General features: G+C 46.6%; 1 protein-coding gene across 1 annotated transcript in view; it reads left to right on the top strand.

Moving 5' to 3' along the window:
• The window catches only part of LOC122933375 (multidrug and toxin extrusion protein 2-like), a 305472-nt gene extending 290195 nt beyond the window's left edge, over positions 1–15277 (top strand). The window contains exons 16-18 of the mRNA XM_044288336.1: positions 4280–4374; positions 10284–10365; positions 15022–15277. Coding sequence (XP_044144271.1) covers positions 4280–4374; positions 10284–10365; positions 15022–15248 — 404 coding nt within the window. The 3' untranslated portion in view covers positions 15249–15277. The remainder of the gene's footprint in view (positions 1–4279; positions 4375–10283; positions 10366–15021) is intronic.
• Positions 15278–15507: the final 230 nt, after the last annotated feature.

The following is a 15507-nucleotide window of genomic DNA, read 5'->3' on the forward strand; positions in this document are numbered from 1 at the left end:
ATATATTCAGGCCCAGACAGGGAGGCGTTAGTCTGTAGTCAGGAGTCTGTGGAGACAGAAGTGAGAGGGCACCAGCCAGAGACAAGCTGAGAGGCTCCTCCTGACATGCAGCTAGACAGCCCAGGCTTCTAGTTGCCACCAGGAGGCTAGTGAAGGAGTATAGCCTGCCTGAAGTTCCTGAGCCTCAGTTAGCTCAGAAGATTCACCCCAAGAGAAGAGTTTGCCTCCTGGGAGAAACCTGCCGTTCCCACAAGCAGAGCAGAGCCAGTGTTCCAGCTAGTCAAGTAAGCTGAAGGGCAGAAGTGCTATTAACCTGAAGCAAGGGATGTATATACCTGAGGAAGATTGTTACCCAGGATAAAAGCCAGCATTAGGGCATCCGGGCCTTGGGATAAGACCAGACTGGAGTTCTAAGGAACAGTGTACAGTATTTCTGAGGAGAAGGTACAACCTGATCTGTGTGCGTTGTTGTTACTCTCTGAGTATCTTGCAAGGAACATTATTACCTGCAGTTGATATGAAAACCTGCTTGTGATGTGAACCTGCTATATGGAACTGTGCTTACAACATACTGTATAGAGTTGGACTGTTTTCCAGTAAAGCAAAGTTTGGTTCACCACAACCTGTGTTCCTCACTTATTACAACTATAAACTGGTGTGCCACCGTTACAGGCACTGGCGTCACGAGTCTTAAAGGGACCTTTCCCTAGGCACATTAAACACCTGCAACATCCAGGGCACCTCATCCACCATCATGTCTGGTCCCTAAATACAGAGTGTGCCCCAGAGGACCCCTGTGCCAGCCTCTCTATCACTGCTGTACGCCTGCCCAGGGTTTCCTTCAAACTGTGAGTAAACCCTTGCTTGCCCATTAACCGTGACCTCACATCGCAATACCCTGCAGGGCGGCGTACTGCATAACCCTAGCAGAGTGGCCCGGCTCAGGGGGAGACCAGAACCCTGGGAACCTGAGACCGAAGGGCCAGCGGTAAGGGTGACCGCCACTTCGGTGGAAGAGGGGGAGACAACCCTGCTAAGTGTAATGGTGGGAGACGTGGAGGACTTGCCACCGGGTCCTGAATTGGCAGACCTCAATGTCTCCGAGGATAACTTTGGTACCGCCCAACGTCGGGACTCAACCATATCCTGCGCCTGGGAAAATGTGTTAATAGTAGATGGTAAACCACAACAACCTGGGACAGAGTCAGAGTTTCCCCGTTTTGTGGTTCATCAGGATATGTTGTGCAATAGAGTCAGATTGGGGTTATGCACTCTGATGCCAATAATATGCAATGGCTGGGTAAGGTGTAAGTGATAGTTTATAGTTTTTGTTTGTGACGCCAATTGCAGCATGCGCAGGGTACTAACACAGAGCCTTTTAAGGTGTTGTAACTCACGTACCGGGTTAGGAATGCCAGAGTGGTGTAATGTCTCTGTGTGGTAATGGCAAAAGTGTCAACGGTGGTTCCTACATTGGTACGGCTGGACTCCTGGATCCTGGCTCACTTGCAATAAAATGAGTGTGGTGCTAGTAGGAATAATTGAGGAACTTGCAGCAGTAATTGAGATCCAGACCTTGAGTAAAGTTCAAACTTGTCTTTACTAGATGCAGCTTTCATCCACGTGAGATACAGCGTTAGTCTGAAGTCCCAGCAGGTATTGGCAATGTGTGGCAGGAATCTGGCTTCTGCTCTATCATGTGCCTGGAGCTTTTGCAGGAAAAGGACATCTACTTTGTAGCTCTGTGATGTGGCAGGAATTTGGCTTCTGCGCTTACTATCTTCTGCTGTCTTGGGTACTGACTAGCTGAGGAGGAATTTGGCTTCTCCTAGGTCTCTGGACGTTACTCACAGTTATTGTCTCAGGGTATTCTTCTTTCTGGAATACTGGAGGTGGCTGCTTGCTTCCACCAGCTGAGGCTGCAAGGCTCAGGCTGGGGATGATGATCAATTGTCTCAGCCGAGACAAGATCCTGGCTTTGGATCCCTATATCTGGGAGCTCCTAGTATGCACACCCTACCTCTAGCAGGGGGTGGGTTACACTAACACTAATTTCCTTCCCTCCCCATGAGGCAGGATGTGGGAGGAATCCACTCTGCTCAAAGAGGGGGGAGCTGAACTGGAATGTACTATTCCAGTTCAGAAACAGTAAACTGGCTAAGTCCTTGCTGAACACATTGCTGCCACCTGCTGGTGAACATGGAAATTATAGAAATATATATTAAACAAGGATTTGAATGCAGAATTGTGAGGAAATTACATGAAATTACACAAGATGGCAATATTAATGCCCTTAACAGGTTGTAGCGGGGTAAAAGAGTTTTGTAACACAACTCTGGGGTGTTACAGTTGTATCGGGTAAACCAACCACGGGGTAAGCCTATTGAACAGTTGGTGGTCCCCAAGGCTTATTGCAAGCTTGTGTTAGATCTAGCCCACCAACACATTCTCGGGGGTAACCTGGGGCTGCAGAAAACTCAGGATCGTATTCTACAGCGGTTTTACTGGCCCAGAATATTCAAAGAAGTGGAAGAGTTTTGTTAGTCTTGCCCGACCTGCTAGATAACTAGCCCCCAGACACATTTCCATAGTCCCCTAATGCCTATGGACCTCATAGGCCCAGTACCGAAGCCCGCCAGAGGGCATTAACACATCTTAGTCATTCTAGACTACGCCACTCGGTACACGGAGGCGGTGCCACTGCAACATACCTCGGCCAAACTCATAGCTAAGAGGTTCTGACCGACCAAGGGACCACTTTTATGCCCAAGGTGATGAGGGAACTCTGTAAGTTGCTGCACATAAAACAACTACGGACGTCCGCTTACCATCCGCAAACGGACGGTCTGGTAGAACAGTTTAACCAAACATTAAAAAATATGTTGAAACAGGTAGTGTCTAAAGGACTGGGACCTCCTTCTGCCCTATCTCATGTTTGCAGTGCGAGATGCACCCCAGGCCTCTACTGGGTTCTCGCCCTTCGAACTGCTATATGGCAGACACCCTCGCGGTCTCTTGGACGTGGCCAAAGAGGCGTGGGAACAACAGCCCACTCCACATAAAAGTGTCATTGAGTACGTTACACAGATGTAGGATCAGATAGATACAGTGTTGCCTCTTGTGGCAGCTCATTGAGCCCAGAGTCGGGTCTATAATCGGCAGGCTCGGGTCCGAATCTTTAACCCGGGTGATTGGGTTTTGGTTCTGGTGCCAACCATGGACAGTAAATTCCTGGCTAGGTGGCAGGGGCCCTTCGAATTACTTGAGAAAATTGGAGATGTAAAATGCAAGGTACACCAGCCAGGGAGGTGAAAGCCGAAGCAGGTTTACCATGTGAATTTACTCAAACTGGAAAGATAGGGAAATCTGTACAGAAGATAGCCCGCGGCCGGGTTTTCTAGGAGAAACGTTACCGGCCTGTCTGTCTGATCTAAGAGAGGCGGCTGCCACAATAAAAATTGCTGACAGCCTCTCTTCTAAACAGACTCAGGAGGCCAGGGAGTTTGTTAGTTGGAACATGGATGTGTTCTCAGACCTCCCTGGATGCATTTCCATAATCCAGCATGACATTGTCACTGAGCCTCAGGCAAAAGTCCAATTAAAACCATACCGGGTACCCGAGGCTCTGCGACAAGCCATATCGGAAAAAGTGAAGCTAATGTTGCAGCTAGACGTCATCGAGGATTCAAAAAGTGAGTGGGCCAGTCCTATAGTATTGATACCCAAGCCGCAAGGGACGTTGCAGTTTTGTAACAACTTTCGAAAACTTAACGAGGTTTCCAAATTCTATGTGTATCCCATGCCCTGGGTGGATGAGCTCATCGAGAGGTTAGGACAAGCCTGGTATTTTTCTGTTTCTCACGAAAGGGTACTGGCAGGTGCCCTTAATGGAGGCTGCCAAAGAAAAAACTGCCTTCATCACGCCTGAGGGTCTATATCAATATAAGGTCTTACCCTTTGGTCTGCATGGCGCCCCCGTCACATTTCAGCGACTAATGAACATTGTGCTTCTTCCACATCGTCGGTACGCTTCGGCTTACCTGGACGATATTGTCATCCACAGTACTGACTGGGAAAGTCACCTACCCAAAGTGCAGGCTGTAGTGGACTCCCTTCAGAAAGCTGGCCTAACCACTAACCCCCAAAAATGTGCAGATTATCTAGTGAATACTTTACACAGTGTGCAATCATGCAAGCAATTTATCTATGCAGCGTGTTTTTTTATGTCTTTCTACTCTACTTTAAATTATGAAAAACCTTTTTTGAACCTATTTTCCAGGTTTATGGATTGGGCTGTTATGTCCAATGGTCCTGCAGAGCTGCATCTATTTGCCCTACATTTTGCGTACAGATTGGAATCGGGCATGTGAAGAGGTAACTCTTTCTTTCCTAGGGTACGACCACACGGGCAGGTTTCCTGATGCAGCTTTGTAAGGCTACTTTCACACTAGCGTTCGATCGGATCCGTTCTGAACGGATCCGATCATAATAATGCAGACGGAGGCTCCGTTCAGAACGGATCCGTCTGCATTATTTTAGCATATAACAGCAAGTGTGAAAATAGCCTCGTACGGATCCGTCCAGACTTTCAATGTAAAGTCAATGGGGGACGGATCCGCCTGAAGATTGAGCCATATTGTGGCATCTTCAAACGGATCCGTCCCCATTGACTTACATTGTAAGTCTGGACGGATCCGCACGCCTCCGCACGGCCAGGCGGACACCCGAACGCTGCAAGCAGCGTTCAGCTGTCCGCCTGTCCGTGCGGAGGCGAGCGGAGCGGAGGCTGAACGCCGCCAGACTGATGCAGTCTGAGCGGATCCGCTCCATTCAGACTGCATCAGGGCTGGACGGCTGCGTTCGGGTCCGCTCGTGAGCCCCTTCAAACGGAGCTCACGAGCGGACCGACGAACGCTAGTGTGAAAGTAGCCTTAGCCAAAAACAGAAATGAAACAGAGGAGAAATCATATCTGTCCTTTCTACTTTCTCTCTTTTTACGATTCACTCCTGATTTTGGGTTGCATGCAGAAACCTGACTGGGGCCATACCCCTATCACTTACATACTGACGGTGTTGAATTTCAGACTAAATGGGGTTGTCTCACTTTAGTGGCATTTATCATGCAGAGAAAGTTCATACAAGGCAGTCACTAGTGTATTGTGATTGTCCATATTGCCTCCTTTGCTCGCTGGATTCATTTTTCCATCACATTATACACTGGTCATTTCCATGGTTACGACCAACACCAACCTGCAATCTATCAGCGGTGGCAGTGCTTGCACACTATAGAAAAACATGCCGACCTCTCTGATGACTGTGACCGTGGGATCTCACATAGGCTGGTGCTTTTTCGATAGTGTGCAAGCACGACCACCGCTGCTGGCTTGCAGGATGGTCGCAACCATGGAAACAAGCACTGTATAATGTGATGGAAAAATGAATTAAGTCAGCAAAGGAAGCAATATGGATAACAATACATTAGTAAGTGGCTTGTATTAACGTTATCTTCATAATAAATGCTACTTACTGAAGTGACAAAACCCCTTAAAGCATGGATGTCAAACTCATGGCCCTCCAGATGTTGCAAAACTACAACTCCCATCATTCCCTGATAGCTGTAGTATGCCCAGGCATGATGGGAGTTGTAGTTTTGCAACAGCTGGAGGGCCACGAGTTTGACATCCCTGCCTTAAAGGCTGTTAGGCACTTTATGCAGGCAATTGTCGCTTCACTCCCAGCAATCGCCTGCTCGTCAGTGGCGGAGACAGCTGCTATTACATGCAACAATCTCCTCTTCAGTATAGGGAGGAGCAATTGTAAATGCCATTGCTCGTCCCCAAACCGAATTATTGTTTGCCGGCAGAACATTGTGATCAGACACCACAATCTGTCTCTGGCAAAGGCCTCATGCACACGACCGTTGTGTGCATCCGTGGCCGTTGTGCCGTTTTCCGTTTTTTTTCACGGACCCATTGACTTTCAATGGGTCCGTGGAAAAATCGGAAAATGCACCGTTTGGCAGCCGCATCCGTGAGCCGTGTTTCCTGGCCGTGAAAAAAATATGACCTGTCCTATTTTTTTCACGGCCAACGGTTCACGGGCCCATTCAAGTCAATGGGTCCGTGAAAGAACACGGATGCACACAAGATTGGCATCCGTGTCCGTGATCCGTGGCCGTAGGTTTTAGTTTCATACAGACGGATCCGAAGATCCGTCTGCATAAAAGCTTTTTCTGATCTAAGTTTTCACTTCGTGAAAACTCATTTCCGACAGTATATTCTAACAGAAGCGTTCCCATGGTGATGGGGACGCTTCTAGTTAGAATACACTGCAAACTTTGTACAAGACTGCCCCCTGCTGCCTGGCAGCACCCGATCTCTTACAGGGGGATATGATAGTAAAATTAACCCCATCATATCCCCCTGTAAGATTGATCAGGGCTGCCAGGCAGCAGGGGGCAGACCCCCCCCCCCTCCCCAGTTTGAATATCATTGTGCGGCCCCCCCCCTCCCCTGTTGTTAACTCGTTGGTGGCCAGTGTGCGCACCCCCCTCCCTCCCTCCCTCTATTGTTTTAATACATTGGGGCCAGTGTGCGCGCCCCCCCCCCCCCAACCCCCCCTCCCTCCCTCTATTGTTTTAATACATTGGGGCCAGTGTGCGCGCCCCCCCCCCCAACCCCCCCTCCCTCCCTCTATTGTTTTAATACATTGGGGCCAGTGTGCGCGCCCCCCCCCCCCCAACCCCCCCTCCCTCCCTCTATTGTTTTAATACATTGGGGCCAGTGTGCGCACCCCCCCAACCCCCCCCCCCCCCCCCCCCCCCTCCCTCCCTCTATTGTAATCATCATCGGTGGCAGCGGAGTAGAAGATTTTCATACTTACCTGCTTCTTGCTGCTGCGATGTCTGCGTCCGGCCGGGAGCTCCTCCTACTGGTAAGTGACAGGTCTGTGCGGCGCATTGCTGTCACTTACCAGTAGGAGGAGCTCGCGGCCGGACGCAGACATCGCAGCAGCAAGAAGCAGGTAAGTATGAAAATCTTCTACTCCGCTGCCACCGATGATGATTACAATAGAGGGAGGGAGGGGGGGGGGGGTTGGGGGGGTGCGCACACTGGCCCCAATGTATTAAAACAATAGAGAGAGGGAGGGAGGGGGGGTTGGGGGGGCGCGCGCACACTGGCCCCAATGTATTAAAACAATAGAGAGAGGGAGGGAGGGGGGGGTTGGGGGGGCGCGCGCACACTGGCCCCAATGTATTAAAACAATAGAGGGAGGGAGGGGGGGGGGGTTGGGGGGGCGCGCGCACACTGGCCCCAATGTATTAAAATAATAGAGGGGGGGTTGGGGGGCGCGCGCACACTGGCCCCAATGTATTAAAACAATAGAGGGAGGGAGGGGGGTGCGCACACTGGCCACCAACGAGTTAACAACAGGGGAGGGGGGGCCCACTGGCCACCAATGAGTTAAAAACAGGGGGGGGGGGTCTGCCCCCTGCTGCCTGGCAGCACCTGCCAGGCAGCAGGGGGCAGTCATGTACACAGTTTTTTTGTATATTCTAACCTGAAGCGTCTCCATCACCATGGGAACGCCTCTGTGTTAGAATATACTGTCGGAAATGAGTTTCACGATGTAGCTCATATCCGACAGTATATTCTAACATAGAGGCGTTCCCATGGTGATGGGGACGCTACAAGTTAAAATATACCATCGGATTGGAGAAAACTCCAATCCGATGGTATAACAGAACTCCAGACTTTACATTGAAAGTCAATGGGGACGGATCCGTTTGAAATGGCACCATATTGTGTCAACATCAAACGGATCCGTCCCCATTGACTTGCATTGTAATTCAGGACGGATCCGTTTGGCTCCGCACGGCCAGGCGGACACCAAAATGACTTTTTTTTCATGTCCGTGGATCCTCCAAAAATCAAGGAAGACCCACGGACGGAAAAACGGTCACGGATCACGGACCCACGGACCCCGTTTTTGCGGGCCGTGAAAAAAAACTGTCGTGTGCATGAGGCCAAAGAATGTTTTTTAAACCTGTTGAAAGATTGGGATTACCCGATGAATGAGCGTATGTTCATTCATCAGGTAATCGGCTGTAGTATTACACTGCCAAATCTGGTGACTTATCTGCCAGTGTAATACAGGATTTAGGGTGCAACTGACATCAGTTCCACTTAATGGGATTGTTTTGGTAGCCAGCGCATGGATTTTGGTAAGCCCCTTTCAAATGAATGGAGCTGATTTTCAGTCGCAGAAATTTCTGCAACAAGATCTTCCATGTATGAAGGCACCCTAAAGGGCTGCTGCTGTCCCCTTCATTGCTTACATAGACATTGTAGCTGTGTCTGTTACTGCTGCTTTTCTAAGGCCCCTTTCACACGAGCACGATGGATTAGGTCCGGATGCGTTCAGGGTGCGTTCAGTGAAACTCGCACTATTTTGAAAGCAAGTTCACTCAGTTTTGTCTGAGATTACGTTCAGTTCCATGCGGGTGCAATGCGTTTTGATAAAAAACCTGCGTGATGAAAAACGGAAGGTTTACAAACAACACCTCTTAGCAACCATCAGTGAAAAACGCATCGCACCCACACTTGCTTGTGGATGCAATTCGTTTTTCACGCAGCCCCATTCACTTCTATGGGGCCAGGGCTGCGTGAAAAACGCAGAATATAGAACATGCTGCGATTTTCACGCAACGCAGAACTGATGCGTGAAAAACAACACTCATGTACACAGACCCATTGAAATGAATGGGTCAGGGCTCAGTGCGGGTGCTATGTGTTCACGTCACGCATTGCACCTGCGCGGAAAACTCACTCTTGTGAAAGGGTCCTAAGGGTACGGCAACACAGGTTTCTTATGCAGTTTTATAAGCTAAAACTAGGGGTGAAAATAAAAAAGAAAAGAAAAATAAAAATAAATAAATTGATGTGTCCTTTATACTTTCTCACCTTTTATGATGCACTCCTGGTTTTGGCTTCCAAATCTGCATGATGAAACCTGACCGTGTGACCGTACTAGGGTAGGCCATCAAGGTTATAATCCTGTAGAATCTAAGTGCTCATGCAAATGGTCGTAGACGTTTTTTAGGGTCCGCAAATTGCGTATACGCAAAACAAGAATACCAGCTGTGTGCATTCTACATTTTGTGGAACGGAATGACTGGGCCATAATGGAACAGTCTTATCCTTGTCCTTAATGTGAACAAGAATAGGGCATATTCTATAATTTTATGAATGGCACCAAACAGACGTGCAGATGTGGACACCACGCAAATTGCTGTCCGCATATTTTGCGACCCAATTGAAGTGAATGGGTCCACATCCGACCCACAAAAAATGAAGATCGGATGCTTACCTAAACCATAGTTGTGAATATGAGACCCAATTCATAGGTCAGATGTGCATACGTGGGGTTCAGAAAAACATATGGGGTCATTTATCAAACTGGTGTAAAGTAGAACTGGATTAGCTGCCCATAGCAACCAATCAGATTCCACTTTTCATTTTCCAAGGGGGCTGTCAAAAATGAAAGGGGGAATCTGACTGGTTGCTATGGGCAACTAAGCCAGTGCTACTTTACACCAGTTTGATAAATGACTCCACTAGTTCATCTGAGGAGTATATACTTATGGCATATATGATATTTAGGTAAGGCAAGACATAAATTGTGCAGATTTAGGCTCCATTCACACGTCCGCATTTTTTTTCCGCATCCTTTCCGCAAAAATGCGTAAAAGATGCGGAAATTATGCGGACCCATTAATTTCAATAGGGCCGCAAAAGATGCGGACAGCATTTAGTATGCTGTCCGCATCCGCAATTCCCTGTGCGGATCCGTCAAATAAGTACCGCATGTCCTACTTTTGTCCGCAAATTGCGGATGACATGTGGAAAGATGTCAAATGTCATCCGCAATTGTGGATCATGAATTGCGGATCTGCAGGAAATAGAAAAAGAATCCTGCCCCATGTGACCTTTTCCGCCTTCTTTTTCTGATTTTTGCGGAAACACGGAAGCACGGAGAAGATGCGGATGCACTTTTGAAAAAAAAACGGAACACGTATCCGCAAAAAAAAGGAACGTAAATCTGGAAAGAAAATATACTGACGTGTGAATGTAGCCTTACAGTTTTTACATAGCACATTCTTCGATTGTTAGATTTTTCCTTTTTTCAGAGCACACTGGGGCACACAATTGAAATAAATTGTCATTTTGTTTTTTTCTTGTATACATGTATAAAATTTTAATTCCACTTCTGATTTTTCCTAGGCTAAGTCTAGAGCAGGTGTGGGACCCAAGAAAGTCCAAAAAAACAGCAATTCATATACAGGTTTTGGATCTATTGAAAATGGTAAGCTGCTATTATATCAAGATGTGATAAATCATAGAAAAACTTTTTTTTCCAAAAAATGTGGCTTATAGAAGATGACTACATGAGCTATAACTCTACAGTATACAGCAACCAAAGATGCATTGAACTGAGCATCTGTACCTCCAGGAGGGGGCTGCAGACTGCATTCAAGGTTAAATTATTCTTATATACAGTATGTACTGTATTGTGTCTACACAGATTTCTATATGGGCTGTGTTTGGAAGTAAACAAATGCTAATCACCTTTAACTCTCGGCTATGCATTAACCCGATGGCGACATATACCATACATGTACAGTGGATGTCAGGACGCAGCATCACCTCAGGAGCTGACCCAGCACCATAGTCAGCGGATGATGGTTGTCTTAAAAAGCTTACGCCCATGTGCAGAGTCTGTGAGATAACTCCATTAATGGACAATTAATCCCTCAATAGCAACCATGGCATCTAAGCTGGGGTGGCGTTTCCCCCTTACGCCAATTGTTCTTCCTGGGGCAAAGTCACAGATTGGCTATTGGTTTTCATGGCAGACAGGGGATGAAGGCTCCCAGGCCTGCCATAATAATCTCCATATTAATTAGTATTGCATTCTATGATATAAGCAGTCAAACAATTGTATGTTCTAGGCCCCTAGAGGGATTAACCCATTAGTGACCACCCATACGCATTTTTGCGGTGGTTGCTAAGGGGCCTTGGTATAGTGCGCCGCCTTTTCACGATTTGCTGTGCGGCAGAGAACAGGGGCTCAATTCTCACATGAGAGCATTACATGCTGTGAGCAATGGCACCCGCAGTTAAAGAGAGAACAGACTTCCTCTGTATCTCATTGGCACCCAGTAAAATAAATTGTGGGTGTCGATGCCAGTGAAGGAAGGCCCCAAACCTGCCTCCAGAGTTTCTCAGCAGGCAGTACCTCTCTGGCGATGTTCTGCTAGTCAATGTCAGTATAGCACTGACATTAAAATGCATTGCTCTATTATAGTCCCCTTATGGGACTATTAAATGGTTAAAAAAGTATTTAAAAAAAACACATAATACATAAAAAATTCCATCACATGATCCATCACCATGGTAAAAGATCATGTGATGGATCATGTAATGACCGGAGTGACGTCACCACAGGTCCTGTTCCTGCGCGATCAAGTGGATTAAGGTGAGTTAAATTTTTTATTTTATTTTTATTAACCCCTCCAGCGCTATTTTACTATGCATTCTGTATTCAGAATGCTATTATTTTCCCTTATAACCATGTTATAAGGGAAAATAATACAATCTACAGAACACCGATCCCAAGCCCGAACTTCTGTGAAAAAGTTCGGGTTTGGGTACCAAACATGCCGATTTTTCTCACGCAAGTGCAAAACACATTACAATGTTTTGCACTCGCGCAGAAAAATCGTGCATGTTCCCGCAACGCACACACACCTTTTCTCGCAACGCCTGTCTGAAAGATGCCTAAAGGTACTCGTTGGACTTTCGGCCCCTTTACGCACCTAGGCTGCAAAAAAGTGTCACACATGTGGTATCGCCGTACACAGAAGAAGTAGGGCAATGTGTTTTGGGGTGTATTTTTACATATACCCATGCTGGGTGAGAGAAATATCTCTGTAAATTGACAACTTTGTATAAATGTTTTTTAAAAGTTGTGATTTAGGCCTCATGCACACGACCATTGTTTTATTCCGTGTCTGTTGCTCCGTTATTCGTGATTTTCTATGGACCCATTGATTTTCAATGGGTCCGTGGAAAACTCGGCTAATGCACCGTTTGCCATCCGCGTCTGTGATCCGTGGTTCCAGTCCGTCAAAAAAATATGACCTGTCCTATTATTTTCGCGGAACATGGTTTGCGGCCCCATTCAAGTCAATGGGACCGCAAAAAAACACGGAGGCACACAAGATTGTCATCCACGTCCGTGTTTTTTTCCTATCATTTGCATGGCAAACCTGACTTAGACTTTTTTTTACTTTCCTTTATGTCTGGTGGTCCTCCAAAAATGAAGGAAGACACACGGAAACGGATCACGGAACAACGGAACCCCATTTTGCGGAACGGAACAACACGGTCGTGTGCATGAGGCCTTACAGAGATATTTCTCACACACAGTATGGGTATATGTAAAAATACACCCCAAAACACATTGCCCTACTTCTTCTGAGTACGGCGATACCACATGTGTGACACTTTTTTGCAGCCTAGATGCACAAAGGGGCCCAAATTCCAATGAGTACCTTTAGGATTTCACAGGGCATTTTTACGCATTTGGATTCCAAACTACTTCTCACGCTTTAGAGCCCCTAAAATGCCAGGGCAGTATAAATACCCCACAAGTGACCCCAATTTGGAAAGAAGACACCCCAAGGTATTCCGTGAGGGGCATGGCGAGTTCATAGAAGATTTTATTTTTTTTAACAAGTTAGCGGAAATTGATTTTTTATTTTATTTTTTATTTTTTCTCTTACAAAGTCTCATATTCCACTAACTTGTGACAAAAAATAAAATTTTACATGAACTCACCATACCCCTCACGGAATACCTTGGGGTGTCTTCTTTCTAAAATGGGGTCACTTGTGGGGTATTTATATTGCCCTGGCATTTTAGGGGCCCTAATGCGTGAGAAGTAGTTTGGAATCCAAATGCCTAAAAATACCCTGTGAAATCCCAAAAGTACTCATTGGAATTTGAACCCCTTTGTGCACCTAGGCTGCAAAATGGGGGTCATTTGTAGGCTCCAAAATGGGGGTCATTTGTGGGGTGTTTGTACTGCCCTGGCATTTGAGGGTCTCCGCAATCATTACATGTATGGCCAGCATTAGGCGTTTCTGCTATTCTCCTTAGGCCTCATGCACACAACCGTTGTTTGGGTCCGCATCCGAGCTGCCGTTTTGGCAGCCATTCATTTCAATGGAGCTGCAAAAGATGCTGACAGCACACCGTGTGCTGTCTGCATCCGTGGCTCCGTTCCGCGGCCCCGCTAAAAAAAATATAACATGTTCTATTCGTGTACGCGCTTTGCGGACAAGAATGGGCATTTATATTGCCGGCGCCCATTCCGTTACGCAAATTGCATTTTGCGGAACGGAATTGCGGACCCATTCATTTCTATGAAGTGCGGATCTGCACTTCCGGGTCCGCACTTCCGTTCCGCAAAAATATAGAACATGTCCTATTCTTGTCCGCAATTGCGGACAAGAAAAGGCATTTTCTATATAGTTCTGGCAATGTGCGGATCCGCAAAATGCGGAAAGCACATTGCCGGTGTCCGTGTTTTGCGGAGCCTTACAGGGGGGTGATCAATGACAGGGGGGTGATCAGGGAGTCTATATGGGATAATTAGGGGTTAATAAGTGACAGGGGGGTGTGTGTGGAGTGTAGTATGGTGCTTGGTGCTACTTACAGAGCTGCCTGTCTCCTCTGGTGGTGGATCCAAGAAAAAGGGACCACCAGAGGACCAGGTAGCAGGTATATCAGACGCTGTTAACAAAACAGCGTCTAATATAGATGGCGCCAATAGGCGTCGCTGAGACCTGAGAGCGCTGCTGCCCGGACGCCTATCGGCGTTACAGTGGCGGCAAGCGGATAGGAAGACATTTTCTTTTTTATTGTGCAAAGTAGTAAAACATAAAAAAATCTATTTGGTATCGCTGTAGTTGTACTGAACCAAAGAATAAAGTTATCATGTTATTTATGATGAAAAATAAACGTGTGGACTTGTTCGCGCAGCCCGGCTTCTCTTCTGTCTTCATCTTTGCTGTGCAAAGGAAAAGGACCTGTGGTGACGTCACTGCGCTCATCACATGGTCTATTACATGATCTTTTACCATGGTGATGGATCATGTGACGGACCATGTGATGAGCGTAGTGACGTCACCACAGGTCCTTTTCCTGTGCACAGCAAACATGAAGACAGAAGAGAAGCCGGGCTGCGCGAACAAGTTCACACAAAAGTATGGGTGTTTTGCCCGTATTTCAGTCCACAATACACGGGCACCAGTGTGAACGCCATACTGCGGATGCGGACCAATTGACTTAAATGGGTCCGCGATCTGTAACATACGCAAAAGATAGGACATGTCCTATCTTTTGATGAGCAGAGACATGGATCAGAAGCCTACGGAAACTCTCTGAAGAGCTTCCATAAGCTTTCGGGCCCATGCTTCCGCCCTGCAAAAGATAGGACATGTCTTATCTTTTGCCGTATGTTGCGGATTGCGGACCTATTCAAGTGAATGAAAATGGCTCATGAGTGATCACTGCAGCCAAACACTGCCCTCAGTGATAGACCCTCATTCCTTTTTTATTACACTAATAAAATTATACAGAAATAATTTAAAATATAATAAAATAAATCAGAGATGCTGGTGTCTTGGACACGTAAATATCGCCATGCAAAAAAAGGAACAAATTACTTGGTCACTAAATATCTTAAACTCCCTTTAATCACATTATTCCTGGATGAAATATGAAAGACAGATATCTGACACTGTAATGTTTAGTGCACTCAGCACTGTAGATTGGGAATATAACATCTCTCAGATCAGGGAATAAGAGTTCTTCAGCTCTCCACCATGTGTCAATTTACCTCAGGACATTTATTTTTTGAACTAATGAAAGTTATTTCTTTACTATTGTACAGGGGAGTTGAAGGATGCAGATACTGAAAATAGAGGTGCAATCGTCTTGTGTAACATTGCTTCTGCAGAAAAGGAATCGGAAGATAATTTACCGCTAGATGCAAGCAATGTCGTAGGAGAAATACTGACAGTGAAACAGCTGATCATCAGACGCGGGCTTGCAGTCTTTATATGTGTAGCCATATTGCTGATTGGGATTGTAATAAATGTATTTGCATCACATAGGTAATACTTAAAGCAGGCATGTCCAAACTGCGGCCCTCCAGCTGTTGCAAAACTACAACTCCCAGCATGCCTGGATAGCTTACAGCTATTAGGGCATGCTGGGAGTTGTAGTTTTGCAACAGCTGGAGGGCCGCAGTTTGGACATGCCTGACTTAAAGGGAACCTGTCACCGCTGTTATGCTGCTGGGTACCCCAGCTTAAAGAATATCCCAGTATAAAAAAAGATCTTTGATGGCCACAAAATGGTTAAAAAATAGCATACA

The sequence above is a fragment of the Bufo gargarizans genome, chromosome 3 (assembly GCF_014858855.1).
Source record: "Bufo gargarizans isolate SCDJY-AF-19 chromosome 3, ASM1485885v1, whole genome shotgun sequence".
Taxonomy (NCBI): domain Eukaryota; kingdom Metazoa; phylum Chordata; class Amphibia; order Anura; family Bufonidae; genus Bufo; species Bufo gargarizans.